The sequence below is a fragment of the Clytia hemisphaerica genome, unplaced genomic scaffold, assembly GCF_902728285.1.
Source record: "Clytia hemisphaerica strain Z4C2 unplaced genomic scaffold, Clytia hemisphaerica genome assembly, whole genome shotgun sequence".
In the NCBI taxonomy this organism is placed as follows: Eukaryota; Metazoa; Cnidaria; class Hydrozoa; order Leptothecata; family Clytiidae; genus Clytia; species Clytia hemisphaerica.
This window is the reverse complement of record NW_027104433.1, coordinates 1184404-1201349: the sequence shown is the minus strand read 5'-3', so window position 1 is coordinate 1201349 and position 16946 is coordinate 1184404. Positions and strand designations below refer to the sequence as shown.

The 16946-nt window shown below is 36.3% G+C and overlaps 3 protein-coding genes across 11 annotated transcripts in view; all 3 read left to right on the top strand.

Annotated features, from left to right (window-relative positions):
• Nucleotides 1-7138, top strand: part of LOC136820696 (rho guanine nucleotide exchange factor 1-like) — a 41052-nt gene extending 33914 nt beyond the window's left edge. For 3 of the 9 annotated variants that reach the window (XM_067076897.1, XM_067076895.1, XM_067076901.1), the window contains 11 exons: nucleotides 604-677; nucleotides 949-975; nucleotides 1249-1306; nucleotides 1773-1843; nucleotides 2155-2208; nucleotides 2558-2625; nucleotides 3041-3192; nucleotides 3738-3832; nucleotides 4084-4191; nucleotides 5198-5305; nucleotides 6032-7138. In XM_067076897.1, the coding sequence (XP_066932998.1) occupies nucleotides 604-677; nucleotides 949-975; nucleotides 1249-1306; nucleotides 1773-1843; nucleotides 2155-2208; nucleotides 2558-2625; nucleotides 3041-3192; nucleotides 3738-3832; nucleotides 4084-4191; nucleotides 5198-5293 (803 nt within the window). In that variant the 3' untranslated portion in view covers nucleotides 5294-5305; nucleotides 6032-7138. The remainder of the gene's footprint in view (nucleotides 1-603; nucleotides 678-948; nucleotides 976-1248; nucleotides 1307-1772; nucleotides 1844-2154; nucleotides 2209-2557; nucleotides 2626-3040; nucleotides 3193-3737; nucleotides 3833-4083; nucleotides 4192-5197; nucleotides 5306-6031) is intronic. The other 6 variants (XM_067076898.1, XM_067076896.1, XM_067076903.1 and 3 more) reach the window with 4 other exon arrangements.
• A 4433-nt stretch (nucleotides 7139-11571) lies between these two features.
• Nucleotides 11572-12009, top strand: LOC136820639 (calmodulin-like). The gene has a single exon (XM_067076835.1). The coding sequence runs from the start codon at nucleotides 11572-11574 to the stop codon at nucleotides 12007-12009; it is 438 nt and encodes a 145-aa protein (XP_066932936.1).
• Nucleotides 12010-14454: 2445 nt separating this feature from the next.
• LOC136820638 (calmodulin-like) lies at nucleotides 14455-14892 on the top strand. Its single transcript, XM_067076834.1, has one exon. It carries the CDS (start codon nucleotides 14455-14457, stop codon nucleotides 14890-14892), a length of 438 nt encoding a protein of 145 aa, XP_066932935.1.
• Nucleotides 14893-16946: the final 2054 nt, after the last annotated feature.

Here is a 16946-nt window from a genome sequence, read left to right as displayed (position 1 = left end):
GTGACCCACGAAATAGTATAACAGTTTGGAGGGTAACTGTGTCCGAAAAGAATTTGAATTTTAACTAAATTCTTTTTTCGTTATCGAGATATGGAGGTATAAAGTCAAAAGTCATTATAAAAAACAGTTAAAAAACGTCAAAAAAGACAGTATCAAATTAATCAATTAACAAATAAAAAAAGACATCAAGTGAGAAAGACATTTTGATTTCTTTTACCGGAAGGATTCAGAAAAGAATAACAAACTTTTTATTTATTCCCAAAAAGACTTATTTTTTTCTTAACGAAACTTTAAGACAAAGAAATATCAAATGATCAAAGGAAAGATGTTTGTTCTGATACAAATTTGATACTGTCTTTTTTGACGTTTTTTGACTGCTTTTTATAATGACTTTTGACTTTATACCTCCATGTCTCGATAACTACTTTTCCAAAATTAAAAAATGATACATCAAAATTTAAGTTTCCCTTTCCTCTTTACCAAGAAAAAGAAATTAGTTAAAATTCAAACTTTTTCGGACACAGTTAGCCTCCAAACTGTTATACTTTTTCGTGGGTCACCCGGTAGAAAATAACCAGTGATTGGTATAATCTTCTTTCGCAGATGAATTAGCCAGCTCTGATGAAGAGTTGAAGAAACTACTGGAACGACGAATGAATATCATCGCTGAAATGAGGGTAAATCTTGATTTTGTTTGCACGGGATGTCTTTCTTTACACCAACCAGTACATTTCAGTGCAGCTTAACTCATTCTTATTGGCTTGAAATATTTAGGCTTGAATATTCTGAGATGAATATTCATCCGTCATTTCTTTGAGGCTCTCTGGCTGTTATTGGTTAGGTTTTGGCTGGTCAAAGTCTTTTGAAAGCCTGGTATTTTCATTATGTGACCTTCGAAGTCTTTCACTAATGATCTAATAATCTGGTTGTATTTTTTTTTGTTTCCAGGGACAACAAAGTCCAGGGGCTGAAAAGGTAATACCTCACACCCGTTTCTTTTATTGATTACATAAAATTGGTGATAACTCTAGATAATTTTCTGACTTTCAATCTATTCAAAAATGCGGCCAGTGCGTGGGTCTGAGTCGTTTATTTTAGTTATAAGACATACCCATACCCAAACTCACTTCGAAATACGGATAATCTATCATACTAAAGCCTTGTATGTATACATTACCATTATATCTTAAATAACTGCAGACTAGATGAGTAGAATTCATTCACATTCCAAGATTATTTTTCTTTCAGATGGACGAAAAAGCACCGCAACAACCACGAGACATTGTTCTGGCCGCAATCGCTCAAAGTATGCAACTATTCTCTTCACAGATACGACCTTTAATGAAACTCTTCATTAGTGTCTTGGATGGAGAAGATTCGCTCTTTTTTTTATAATAACCATTTTTATCGAGGCCCTCGTTTTTTTTGTTGCACTTTTGAGCCTCACATTGTTCTTAATTTTTCTAAGGGCAAAATTATTAGTTTAAGGCTTTTTACTGGATTTTTGATACCACAACTCTTAATATGTTTAAAATACAGCAAATCCAGGCTCAGCATTGTTCTTATAAAATTCTTCTTAATAAAAAAAGAGAATACAAACAGTCAATTTTCAATTCCTAAATTAATTTTATAACTTTTCGATTCCTATTTCATATTACACATGGATTCATGTTATATGTTTAAGGCTTTTGCCATCAAAGGCTTGGGGTGTAAGCTCCTAAGTCTGTATCAAGATTTACCATCCAATACTCTACTCTGCTCCATTATTTCAGCCAAAAGATTAACGGAAAGTGTAAATGCGTTTGTACTCTCAACGAAAGATGTTTCGACGGCGGAACAAAGGGTGAGTATCATTCCGCTTAAGGTTTTTTCTAAATCTCGTTTTAACTTCAAAATAGGGCATTATTGTATTGATAACCATATGTTACATTCCTCTAGTCATCTATACCCGCACACGTCCCAATTGAGACAAAATTGTCACTTATTGATTTAGTTTTGTATTTGGGCGGAGCTGGGCGGTGTCAAAATGATCATCTTGTTCCTATAATCAGACCTATACCGACACAAATCGGGCGATCTCATTTGATGCTTGCGACACTTAATAGGTTAAGCGAAGACTTCATTCATTGATTGGTTTATGTGTTTATTTTACAGAATGAGGTGACAAATTCCACCACAACAATACAAGGACATTTAACGACCTTACTGGTAAGTGTCACGTGACCCCCAACTGTGCCTCATTCTAAGCAAGGAGTAATGCGTTAGTAACGCTCTGAGGCTAAAGAAGGAGTATTGATCCTTAACCTAGCACTTATTAATGAATCTTTTGCTTCCTTGGGCTATCAACGAATTTGTTTGTTATTTGTCGTTTTTGTCTGGTCCACTCGTCCCTTTGGTACTGGAAATATATCCTTTCCCTAAATCACTTCCAAAATATTTGGATACTTTTTAGCGTTTGTTTTCGTTATGTTAGAACTATAGTAATAAATAGCATTTGTTTGTTTATTGTATGATATCATATGATATGGAATTATTATGTCATTTCTTGTATCTACAGAAAACTATGAAAGGTGGAGGTTCAAGTAATGGTAAAGAGAAAGGCTCTTCGCACGTCACACGCTCAAAGTAAGAAACACTTTCCTTTAACCAGTGCTATTTCTTTCTTCCGTTTAAGAATAAATAAATGTCTTGTCATCATATGACGTTTATATTCTTCATATATAGGATGAGGTACAATCCCGTGCATAGATTATGAGAATTTCTGAGAATTTTCCACTTTTCAACGAAACCCCCTTCCCCCACAATGCTACATGTGAGCAGTTTGAGAGGATACTTTGGTCAACTGAGTCACTTACCAGCATTGTAGATGGAGGAAAGGGGGGGGGCTAAACAATGTCTCATAGAAAGGAAATTTTCATTATATTATGCACGATATTTAAGCTATTTCTTGCCTTGCCAATGATATTGTCTGCACTCGATTAATGTGAAAAGAAATTATACTGTTAGCTAAGTGAGAGAATTTTCACTCTTCTTTGAACAGATCACTGGAGAAACCAGATCGTAAATCATCGAGGAACGCACTAAAGAATGAATCGTCAGCTTCAACCAGTGCCATCATCGAACCTGTCATCAGCCACGCCAGAAGTCATTCATCACCCGCTCATGTTCTCGACATGAATGCTGTCGGGCCAGGTAAATTCAAAAAAGTCACGAAAAAACGTTGAGGAAAGCTCTGATCGGCTAAAAATGCTTTCATAAACATATTTTTACCAAATGTTCAAAGTATGAGGTAATCTTTGCATGTCTCAGTCAATCAGAGCTTTGCTCGGCATATATTTGTGACTTTGTTACATGAATCTGCTTATAGGAAAATCATGTATTCAATCAACATTGAAAATAACACAAGTGTATGGTCACTTTGCCTGTTAGGAGCGATGGCTGAGTGCTCTATGACGTCAGGCATACAAACAAGGGGTTCCCGGTTCAAAGCCCTGCTCCTCCCAATGTTCCGTTCAGTTCATAGATAGATAGTTCCGAGCCAGTTGGCTGGGGACTAAAATAACTATCGAGATATTATCTTAAAGTTTTTTGTCTTTCTCATAAAAATCTAAACGTTGCAGTTAAAGAAAGAAAGCGAATTTAGAACTGATTACAAATAGTTTTAACCCCTGTACTCCAAATACTAGGATGTAAATAGTTCTTCAAAAAACTTAATAATTAAATTTTTTATCTGGTAGGCATGTTAATAACAAGCGATGGTAATTTATCGTCTGGAGGGCCGTCCGCCAATAGTTCAACATCCGAACTACCACCCATGAAAGTCGAGCACCTGGTATGAGTCGATTCTTCTTTTCATATTGTCTGGCAATTATTTTCGTAAATTTTTTTATAATGGCCAACAAGCACAACTATTGCAATACGTATCTGATCACTAAATTTTGATAAAGAGTTTGCACAGTGTTAGCAAATGTTAAGCACATCTGACACGTCAATATGTTTTGCACTGAAACAGCAAGAAAAACCGAACTTTCGAAAACCTAAGCATATATTTCACTTAAACTTTTCAATCGACTCAATTTTCAGCCCTTATCAGATGTAACTTCTGAAGTGGCCGCGCACGCCCAACAACCGCCTCAATTTGTTTCTACACCGCCCACCGTTCAGCAAGATGACGGGCAAAATAATTTACTTGTAAGTTCAAATAGAAAAACAAAGCACACTTTTTAAACGCACCAAAATGCAACTGAACAAAACACTAAACTTCACTGCAAGTTCAACACACTCGATCACTTTTCTTTCTAAACGCACGTTGCGATAACATAAATTATGCACTTTCTCTACGACGACGCACGTAGCATGACTTTGCGATCAGAGCACAGGCAAAATGCACGACGGATAAATTCTTTCACGAAAGTTGCACGTCAACACACTCTTAATTCATCCACGATACATTTGACTTGACTTAACGGACAGACACAGACATTTTGACTGACAGCCAACACCACATACAAAAAGTTCACGTCTTAAATGTGTGACACCTTCAAAAACTATTTATTATACAAGTTACCTACTAATCACTTACTTATTGTAATACAGCTCCGTCAATACCATTATTATATAACACCTGAACGACACATTACACCACATACTATATCATAATAACATACTATACCATACAAAATTACACACACACACATCGTAACATACAACACCATTGTCTCAATTTATATTTATTTATTTTATTTATTAATGTATATACAATTATCATATCATTTATTTTCATTCACAAGATTTTATATTACCTCCATATTCTTATGTCACATCCCTCTCAGAGTACCGTAATTTTTATAATGTCGACATCCCTCGTCTAATTCCGACACCCTTCTTTAAATATAAGAATGATAGAAACATCGGAATCAGTGATTGAAAAAATACTTTTTCTTCTCCGACTACAAAGCCAAGAAATATAGTTTCAATCAGCGATTCCGACCTTCCCATTATCCCAGCTCTAAAAAAGGGTGTCGGAATCAGATTAAGATGTCGACATTAGAGCAACTTCCGGTATGCTAATACAATTTTTTTCTGAATACTAGCTATGGCTCTTCATATTAACCCTTAATCGTTCATATAATACATCATACCATTGTCATCAACATTTCCATCCATTAAACCTCCTCCCCATTTCTTTCTTCCAAAGACTAACAATCCTTCATCTTCATCATCACCATCCAATGAAACTTCTCACCAACAGAAGCTCGAACCAGCACCTCCTATTGATTACTTCGATATTTGAAATATTGATAAGGTAAGCTAGACCACGTCTGTCGTGTTATTGATCATTTTGTATGTGTTCTTGTGTCTGTCCGTCTGTCTGTCTGTCTATGTCTGTTTGTTATGTCAGTTAAAAATATGCAATTAAATTATAAAGCTTACCAAAAATAACTTGGTATTAACCTTTGAATTAACACTAACCCTTGAATCTAAAGATCATAAATTATATCAATAAAATAACTGAAAAAGCTAACATCATAGAAGATATTTGTCATATGCACGAAGAAAACATAATTTCCATCAACTTCGAGTTAGAAATTCAAAACATGTTTGTAGAATGAAGCTTTTTTCCTGCTAGTCACCAAGGTGATTTTCTTTTGCATATAGGTTTTTCATGCTTTGTTAAGTTACATAACTTCCGCCATTATGAAAGCAAACGTTTGATATACGTAGGGGATGAAAGCCCTGAAGGGGCTAGAGAGGAATCTTCAAACTTTATTAAGCAAGAAAATGTGAAGTCTTAAGTTTGCCCCGCATTTAGAAATTTTCTTTGAAAAACACGCGGGTCACGTGCTGGAAATAAAAGGCTTCATTTCCCACCCAGGATTTTCGGAGCCCCCGAAGCCCCTGGGGCTTCGACGGATTCGAACGTTTCCTTCCATAATGGCGTAAGTTACGTAACAAAACGTGAAAACGTCTATATCTTATTTCTGGTATAGTATTTGAGTAGTAAAAACGAAATCGTTTTTCATATCGGCAGGTTCAAAATCCATTCAAGATGTTGAAGAAGCGGACAAGCGAACCCACCATGGAGCCACACAACCTGTCCGCGTCTAACCATTACCAACACAACACCACGCAACTCGGTCATAACTCAATCGAAGTCAAACCCATGAATCGCGCTGCTTCTTTCTCCGGATTCTCAACTATTCCGAAAGAGCCAGAACCAGGGTCCTGACTCCCCTAATATCGGATTTCAAATTCCCCGATTGCGGAATTGAAGTAACCAGGGAAATCCAATTCGGGAGAACACACCGAAAGCATGCTAGCATGGCGCAATGCTTATCAATCAATACGAATGTTGGTTCCTTAAAGTTTCCTTGCTACCAAGATGTCCAGACGAATCAATATCGGGTTCCTAACTTTTGAAAATGTCAGCTCTAGCTCATTGTTGGTGATAGTTCAGTTGTTGATGATGGCTCCCCTTTCAAAAAAGTTTTTGTTGAAAGACTTTAGAGTAATGGGAAGATTCTGATGGACACATGCTGCTTCAGGAACAATGGCTATTTGGTTTCACATTGTTGTGGAAACATCTACTTTGGAACATATATTTTGAGATGACCTTAATCACAAACCGTTAATTCGATCTCTTTTATTACAATTTTGCACACACACACTTTAGCATCACCTTTTAATTTAATATTGGTCGCTAAGCTACACAACTTTTCGGACACCAAACTTTACTTTTCGGACAGATATCTATTCCAGAAGTGAATAATTGAGGTGTTAGATTATAATTTTATTACAACTCTTCTTTTGAAATGAAAAATTAGACTTTAGGTATTTTTGATGACGTCATCATGGTCACGTGAATTGATGACGTCATAGCATATTTACAATTTTTCACGTGAAAAGTACTAGGAAAAAAGTATTAGAAAATAAACTTTGTAAGATATTTTAATTTTTTTGTTTGGTCGTCGCTACATTTAAGTTTGTGGTGAAAAAAATCCTTTTTTGTAAGAGATATGTTTGACGCTAGACGAAAGGGGGATATTGTTTTTTGGAATAATGTTTTCGAACGAACGAATGAACACTGTTATATTAAAAGAATAGATGAAACATTAATAACAATGATATTTTTGTATAAGTGAACTATCGTTATTTCTTTTCTCTACAGTCCCTTTACCTACTAGTACTTTGTACCTTCATATTGCCATTTAAAGCCAATTCACTGATCTTTATTTTGCTTGGCATTTTTTCAACAAATGCTAAAATTCTAACAAATTATATACCCTTGTCAAAGATAATTCAGAAAGTTTTTCTGAGAAAAATGATGAAAAAGAAACTTTACTCTTTGGTGCTAGAAACTTCACTTGGAGATATTTTGAAGCCTCTTGGCGACAACTACATAGTTGTTTTTCCCGTTAAGTTCTTTCCTCGAAGGTTGCAGTCTCTAGAAGGTAGTTCTAGACCCTGGACCAGTTAGAATACCATGTGAAGGCAATCAAAAGCACTTGCCTGGAGTGCGTGTAACAAACTACACAAAATTTGGACATCTTTTCTTTTTGACTCTAACCTTAAGATTAAAGTTTTTAAATCCAACATAGAACCTATCCTTCACAAGGAAATAAAATTCTTATGTAGAGAAATACAAATGTTGAAATAAATTTGACAATCCAGCTTTCAAAAGGAAAAAAAATATTTTCGGCTGTACAAATTTCAATCGTTTTGAAAAGATCTTTCACGAGAAGATTCAAAACGCCGATATTACGCTTTCGTGGTTCTGTCCACAAATATTTTTGTTTTAAAGATTTGAGTCTCGGTCGAAATTCGCGAAAATTCGCTAAAAATTACCGGTTCGTTCTCAAATCGAGTGTTTTTATATAAGCAGCCAGGCTGCTAAGGCTCGAGCCCTCAAATTTGGCAATTTGTTTCACTCTCTCTTAAAGTAAAAGCTTTTTTAGAATTAACCATGGCAGACGATAGCCCTTGACCCAATAAACATAAATATGGTATAATATCAGGGATACTCGAAGCATATTTTCAGAAATTGAGCTACAAGCAACCCCAGCCCTGACCCGGAAATTGGAGTTGCTTATTAAAAAAGAGCTTTAAACGCGCTTCGCTGGGGAGCTTCGCTGGGGAGGATAAGTTTAAACAAAATGGGCGTTGCCTTGCAACCAGAATCTCGTGGAAAATCTTTTGATACCACGCTATGGTCAGTACTGTGTGTCAAATTGCATATAAATCCACACTGTGTTGGAGAGACTCAAAAGGGGGAGTGTCGTTATTTAATTGCTTCCACAAAAAATGATGTGAAAGTATTGACAAAAATGAGATATGGAGATTTGTTTTGATGTTATTTGAGTGACATGGCAAATCTTTGATTTAAGTGGAAATGTTGTGTTTATACCATGATTGAGTTAAGGTACAGTTAAGTGCTGAAGTTTTTATATGAATGATTTTGTATGTTGGTAATGGTACTTAAGTTTTCAGGGGGTATACGAGTTGTCCTTTTTCGGTATTTGTTGCAGACTTTTTTTATCGGGGATTTCAAATGCTATAGTTTTCGACCTACCCATATGCCGTGTCATATAGGATAGCGATTTGTCATGATAATGTCTTAGAGTGGCTGACTATGGAATAACGACTGAGCTTTTTGGCAGCTCAGTCACTGTCCCTCCCAAGGGTAGCCCGGAGGCCACTTATGGCTTTTTGATAAGCTGGTAGCGCTAATAAGTGGCCAAGTGTAATTGCCATATTACTTAATTTTTCGGCTTTGCCTGTCAGTCGGGACCACTACATGGAAAAGGCAACTATTGCCTTGACGGGAAATATTTCCCGAACGGGAAGGTGAAAACTTCCCTAAATGGCTAGACTTTCCAAATTGGGAAGTTCACCAGTTTCCTGATCGGGAAAGTGGCCTCTGAGCACTCCGGAAATGCCTGTGGAAAGTTTAAAACTTCTAGTAAAGGAGGGAAAATAAACAATATTCACCAGGTAGTTAAGAATTCCACCGGGTAATCGCTTCTTAATTCTACTTTCCCCATTCCCAATTAAAGACTTCTCTATTTGGAAACTTTTTCTCGATCGGGAAACAAAAATCTGCTTTGTTTACAAAAATTATATTTTCGTTCGGGGAACGATGAAAAGTTCTTGAAACGGGAAACAGAAAAGTGATGAAATTCTCAATCTGGAAACAGTTTCCTTTTCGGGTTATTTTCACCTTCCCGTTCGGGAAATATTTCCCGTTAAGGCAATAGTTGCTTTTTTCATGTAGTGGTACCGACTGTGTGTTGGTAAATTAATACCACTGTTTATGTTTCTTTTCTTTATACCTTATCGGGGAAAAAATGTCGGGGGAAAGTGACGAAAATCTTGAGGGGGTGACGAAATATTTCCCCGACGTTTTATCACCCGACCAAAACTTGTACCCGAATTTTTTATCCCTGACCAAAACATTTACCCAAAATTTAATACCGCAACCAAAATTTAAATCTGATTTTTTTTACCTCTTTACCGAAATTGGTGCTTTAAACATCGAATTTCAAGATCCATTTTTGAGCTAGTGAAGGGAACCATTTCTTTTGAACAATTTAGTCGGGTGAAAGTGACGAATTTGATATTTTGGTCGGGGAAAAGCGACGAATTTAAAATTTTGCTCGGGGAAAAGTGACGAAAATGCTTCTAGGTGACGAAATTTTTTCCCGACGAAAAAAAAATCCGACTAAATTAAACTCCGACATCTTTTTCCCTGATAAGGTAGTTGATGTATAATAGTACAATGTGTCCTTAGCTCGAGGCTAATTAATATCAACTTTCAATTACAAATCTATCTAAAAGGTTGATACTCAAAATCATGTATTATTTACAAAGTAATTTAAATTCAATCGATTAAACCAACGCCATGGATAAAGGTGCGATAGTTTCGGCAAGGAAAAGCAGTGAGCCTTCATTGCTTGATTTCTTTTTTAAATTCGTTTAGGTTTTTAAGTTTTTTAAAGTCATCAGGAAGGGAAGCCCAAATTTTAGATCCCAAGAAAGCTAAAGACGATTTTCCATTTATTTCATTTTCAACTACTCTACTACGAAAGGAATTCCTTTTTCTCGTTTTGATCTTACATTGGTTTTTGAAAAAGATTTTACTTTTTGTTTCTTGAGTTTTGATTTAAATAGCTCTGTGGATAAGGATTGAATTACTCGTCAAGTTTCAACAGATCTTCGAATGATGAGTTTTAGTCTGAGTCAACGATTCTCAAGCATCTTTTATGTAGATTGTTGATTTTATTTTCTAGAGCCCTGCTATGAAACATCCATATGAGAGGACAGTAATTGAAGTGGCATTTAATGAAAGCATTCATTAAGCGTTTCTTTTTTTTAAACTGAGATATGTGCTCATTCTGGCTAAGGCGGTTATTTTCAAACTAGTTTTCTTGCAAAGATTTTCTATATGCGATTCAAACGAGATTATCGAAGGTTAATCCAAGAATCTTGGACATTTGGTATTGAAAACAATTTCTTCTCTAATATTTAGATAGAGCGAATCGTCAATGATATTAATTATTAGCTGACCTTTGTCAGTATTGCCAACCATTTGATTAATTGCCATGTAAAGATTTTTTCTGCTTTATGCTTGTGCCCTTAATTCTACAATGTCCAAACGGCCATCCCCTTTTTCCAGCGTTGGGTTCCAGATTCTATCCCAAATACAAATTTATTGTTATCAGAGAGACAGTTTTCCTTGTCCCCGTGACAACATGTTTCATTGTTTAGGTGTTTTTATTTGACTTTTGAGAACTAAAGTTAAAATTTCGAGATGGCGGAATCCTTCCCTCTACTTTACTGGACTCAACGTCATCAAAATGGGCGCTGTGGTATAGTGGTCATTGACCTTGATTGCTGCACAGGCGACTGAGGTTCGATTCCCACTCGCAGCAGTTCACGCGGCAAGTGAATGAACCTTCGCCCGGGTCAATTCATGCCATGTGAGGGGAATTGGGTAGTCAGTTCAAGGTGCTGACGGGGCGCTAATTGAAAGCGTCTATAGTTACGAAAATGGGCCTCTAAGCCTCCTGCGACTCAACCAAATAGAAATAGAAATAGAAAAAAATATATTCAGAGATCAAAGTTCAGTCAGATGTAGATTCTAGTCTCCCCAGGTGCGCTGTAAAAGGAAAAGAAGTTAAAGAAATAAATATTAAAAGTTAAACAGAAACGGGAACTAGTAACAGGATAAATTTCTAATTGAAATATGCCGGTTCAAAAGCGATTTGAAAGTCAAAATTGTTCGTTTCAATTCGTTAGAAAGAATGACATGAAATATCCCAGATGGATGTAGTTGAATTCGCGAATGTTAACTTTTGTACTTTTGTTACTTGGACCAATATCGTGTCAATTTTTTCTTTATTCGATAATCTGAGCAAATGTCTTCTTGGACTGCTCTTCTCACTTGCAGACTTAGGCATCAGTTTTTTTTACACTGTTCACTTTTTCTTTTACATAGAATACAAACCACAAAAAATGTTTTTCAGTGCATTTATTTCTTCAATTTCAGTCACAATAAAAAATATACAAATAACTATGGCTTCCAATGACGATCAAATAAAAGAACTTTTCCAAGCGGCTGATAAAAGTGGTGACGGAAAAATCTCAACCAGGGAACTCGGTAAAATGTTCAAATCAATCGGTGTGAAACTTTCCGTAAAAGATGTCAAGTCGCTAGTCTATAAATTCGACGCAGACGGGAGTCGAGATATTGACTTGAATGAATTCCGCGCGCTCATCGCGGACGTTTTGAACGCGAACAAACAATACGAAGAAGCGTACGAAGTGTTCAAGATTTTCGATCAAAATGGTGATAACACGATCACAGTGGAAGAAGCGAAACGCGCATGCGCTAATCTCCCTAAACCGTTGAGTGATGATGAATTTGTTGAATTCATGAAACGTTTAGATGCTGATGGTAACGGAGTCGTTCTTTTTGATGAATTTGCAAAAGCCTATGCTTGCGGGTTATAAAAAGTTGCTCTAGTTCTACCGTCCGACATTGTGGGTTCAATTTGACTGTATCTCCTTTGTAAGATGGAGGAAAGATCTTGACAAACAATACTTTGGTGGTTACGAGCAAGCTCCTTCCAAGAGCATAATCATCATGTGAATTTTGGGTTTTTGGGACAAAGATAGTTATCTTAAGGGAAGAAATTTTGGCGGATTTGGGGGATTTAATCAAAATCCGTGAAATTAAGATCCCGCCAGATTAAATTTTTCAAGCCATCCGCTGAATTAAATTCCCTCTGAATGTGAAAAACTTTTTCCTCTGTCCGCAAAATTAAATCCCTGTCAGAATTTCTTCCCTATTATTTATTGAATTAATTAAGTTAGGGAGATTTTACTTACCTAATGGGATAATTTTTATGGATGATGATTTATATAATTTGAAAATTAATAATATGAAAAAGAAATTAAAAAAAATTCCCACATTTTTATGGTTCCTCTACCGGGTGCGGCACAAAAGAGTTTCTCGCTATATTATGATCCTTATTGGACCATTTTTGAACATTTGGATCCTGAGATCCTGAGATCCAAGTCTCAAGTCTCATGTTAAAACTCTACCCTTCCAACCTACTTTAAAGCACTTACAAATCGATAGTGGTTTCAAAACTTCCCGGTGGATTTCCCTTTTTTTTCAAATATTACGACCATGATTGATTGTAGATCAAAAGTTATCCTCAATTGAATAAAATAGTTACTTTCAGAAAGTGCCTGAAAATGTTAAAAATCTACCTATCGTCGGAAATCGTCATTTTTTCATATTTCCATCACATTTTTTCAACTTATTTAATCGTTTCTTTACAGAAAAAGGTTCTTTATGATGATGCCCAAAACTTAACATGGTTTGATTTCCAAAAAAATCATTCTTTGAACCCGAAACTCCTTAAAAATCGCCGGAACAGCCAAAAACCGGCGTAAAACGGGGTTCCCTCGTTATACTCGACAGATTTTCATGGTTTTTTGCACAATGATGTAAAATAGCAATGCCCAAAATGTGATGGAGCACACAGAACCGGACGGAAATGTCCCGAAAAAGGTGTTTTTTTGAAATTTTCTCGAGATTTTATCATTAGTTTTTTGTTCATAGATGCACATTAGTAGTACTACCGAAAAGGTGTCGAAAACCGTTTACCGAATTGAAACATCCATATGAGAGGACAGTAATTGAAGTGGCATTTAATGAAAGCATTCATTAAGCGTTTCTTTTTTTTAAACTGAGATATGTGCTCATTCTGGCTAAGGCGGTTATTTTCAAACTAGTTTTCTTGCAAAGATTTTCCATATGCGATTCAAACGAGATTATCGAAGGTTAATCCAAGAATCTTGGACATTTGGTATTGAAAACAATTTCTTCTCTAATATTTAGATAGAGCGAATCGTCAATGATATTAATTATTAGCTGACCTTTGTCAGTATTGCCAACCATTTGATTAATTGCCATGTAAAGATTTTTTCTGCTTTATGCTTGTGCCCTTAATTCTACAATGTCCAAACGGCCATCCCCTTTTTCCAGCGTTGGGTTCCAGATTCTATCCCAAATACAAATTTATTGTTATCAGAGAGACAGTTTTCCTTGTCCCCGTGACAACATGTTTCATTGTTTAGGTGTTTTTATTTGACTTTTGAGAACTAAAGTTAAAATTTCGAGATGGCGGAATCCTTCCCTCTACTTTACTGGACTCAACGTCATCAAAATGGGCGCTGTGGTATAGTGGTCATTGACCTTGATTGCTGCACAGGCGACTGAGGTTCGATTCCCACTCGCAGCAGTTCACGCGGCAAGTGAATGAACCTTCGCCCGGGTCAATTCATGCCATGTGAGGGGAATTGGGTAGTCAGTTCAAGGTGCTGACGGGGCGCTAATTGAAAGCGTCTATAGTTACGAAAATGGGCCTCTAAGCCTCCTGCGACTCAACCAAATAGAAATAGAAATAGAAAAAAATATATTCAGAGATCAAAGTTCAGTCAGATGTAGATTCTAGTCTCCCCAGGTGCGCTGTAAAAGGAAAAGAAGTTAAAGAAATAAATATTAAAAGTTAAACAGAAACGGGAACTAGTAACAGGATAAATTTCTAATTGAAATATGCCGGTTCAAAAGCGATTTGAAAGTCAAAATTGTTCGTTTCAATTCGTTAGAAAGAATGACATGAAATATCCCAGATGGATGTAGTTGAATTCGCGAATGTTAACTTTTGTACTTTTGTTACTTGGACCAATATCGTGTCAATTTTTTCTTTATTCGATAATCTGAGCAAATGTCTTCTTGGACTGCTCTTCTCACTTGCAGACTTAGGCATCAGTTTTTTTTACACTGTTCACTTTTTCTTTTACATAGAATACAAACCACAAAAAATGTTTTTCAGTGCATTTATTTCTTCAATTTCAGTCACAATAAAAAATATACAAATAACTATGGCTTCCAATGACGATCAAATAAAAGAACTTTTCCAAGCGGCTGATAAAAGTGGTGACGGAAAAATCTCAACCAGGGAACTCGGTAAAATGTTCAAATCAATCGGTGTGAAACTTTCCGTAAAAGATGTCAAGTCGCTAGTCTATAAATTCGACGCAGACGGGAGTCGAGATATTGACTTGAATGAATTCCGCGCGCTCATCGCGGACGTTTTGAACGCGAACAAACAATACGAAGAAGCGTACGAAGTGTTCAAGATTTTCGATCAAAATGGTGATAACACGATCACAGTGGAAGAAGCGAAACGCGCATGCGCTAATCTCCCTAAACCGTTGAGTGATGATGAATTTGTTGAATTCATGAAACGTTTAGATGCTGATGGTAACGGAGTCGTTCTTTTTGATGAATTTGCAAAAGCCTATGCTTGCGGGTTATAAAAAGTTGCTCTAGTTCTACCGTCCGACATTGTGGGTTCAATTTGACTGTATCTCCTTTGTAAGATGGAGGAAAGATCTTGACAAACAATACTTTGGTGGTTACGAGCAAGCTCCTTCCAAGAGCATAATCATCATGTGAATTTTGGGTTTTTGGGACAAAGATAGTTATCTTAAGGGAAGAAATTTTGGCGGATTTGGGGGATTTAATCAAAATCCGTGAAATTAAGATCCCGCCAGATTAAATTTTTCAAGCCATCCGCTGAATTAAATTCCCTCTGAATGTGAAAAACTTTTTCCTCTGTCCGCAAAATTAAATCCCTGTCAGAATTTCTTCCCTATTATTTATTGAATTAATTAAGTTAGGGAGATTTTACTTACCTAATGGGATAATTTTTATGGATGATGATTTATATAATTTGAAAATTAATAATATGAAAAAGAAATTAAAAAAAATTCCCACATTTTTATGGTTCCTCTACCGGGTGCGGCACAAAAGAGTTTCTCGCTATATTATGATCCTTATTGGACCATTTTTGAACATTTGGATCCTGAGATCCTGAGATCCAAGTCTCAAGTCTCATGTTAAAACTCTACCCTTCCAACCTACTTTAAAGCACTTACAAATCGATAGTGGTTTCAAAACTTCCCGGTGGATTTCCCTTTTTTTTCAAATATTACGACCATGATTGATTGTAGATCAAAAGTTATCCTCAATTGAATAAAATAGTTACTTTCAGAAAGTGCCTGAAAATGTTAAAAATCTACCTATCGTCGGAAATCGTCATTTTTTCATATTTCCATCACATTTTTTCAACTTATTTAATCGTTTCTTTACAGAAAAAGGTTCTTTATGATGATGCCCAAAACTTAACATGGTTTGATTTCCAAAAAAATCATTCTTTGAACCCGAAACTCCTTAAAAATCGCCGGAACAGCCAAAAACCGGCGTAAAACGGGGTTCCCTCGTTATACTCGACAGATTTTCATGGTTTTTTGCACAATGATGTAAAATAGCAATGCCCAAAATGTGATGGAGCACACAGAACCGGACGGAAATGTCCCGAAAAAGGTGTTTTTTTGAAATTTTCTCGAGATTTTATCATTAGTTTTTTGTTCATAGATGCACATTAGTAGTACTACCGAAAAGGTGTCGAAAACCGTTTACCGAATTGAAACATCCATATGAGAGGACAGTAATTGAAGTGGCATTTAATGAAAGCATTCATTAAGCGTTTCTTTTTTTTAAACTGAGATATGTGCTCATTCTGGCTAAGGCGGTTATTTTCAAACTAGTTTTCTTGCAAAGATTTTCCATATGCGATTCAAACGAGATTATCGAAGGTTAATCCAAGAATCTTGGACATTTGGTATTGAAAACAATTTCTTCTCTAATATTTAGATAGAGCGAATCGTCAATGATATTAATTATTAGCTGACCTTTGTCAGTATTGCCAACCATTTGATTAATTGCCATGTAAAGATTTTTTCTGCTTTATGCTTGTGCCCTTAATTCTACAATGTCCAAACGGCCATCCCCTTTTTCCAGCGTTGGGTTCCAGATTCTATCCCAAATACAAATTTATTGTTATCAGAGAGACAGTTTTCCTTGTCCCCGTGACAACATGTTTCATTGTTTAGGTGTTTTTATTTGACTTTTGAGAACTAAAGTTAAAATTTCGAGATGGCGGAATCCTTCCCTCTACTTTACTGGACTCAACGTCATCAAAATGGGCGCTGTGGTATAGTGGTCATTGACCTTGATTGCTGCACAGGCGACTGAGGTTCGATTCCCACTCGCAGCAGTTCACGCGGCAAGTGAATGAACCTTCGCCCGGGTCAATTCATGCCATGTGAGGGGAATTGGGTAGTCAGTTCAAGGTGCTGACGGGGCGCTAATTGAAAGCGTCTATAGTTACGAAAATGGGCCTCTAAGCCTCCTGCGACTCAACCAAATAGAAATAGAAATAGAAAAAAATATATTCAGAGATCAAAGTTCAGTCAGATGTAGATTCTAGTCTCCCCAGGTGCGCTGTAAAAGGAAAAGAAGTTAAAGA

Excerpts from the sequence above, each read along its gene's own strand:
- LOC136820639 (XM_067076835.1), top strand. The coding sequence starts at position 11,572 with ATGGCTTCCAATGACGATCAAATAAAAGAACTTTTCCAAGCGGCTGAT.
- LOC136820638 (XM_067076834.1), top strand. The coding sequence starts at position 14,455 with ATGGCTTCCAATGACGATCAAATAAAAGAACTTTTCCAAGCGGCTGAT.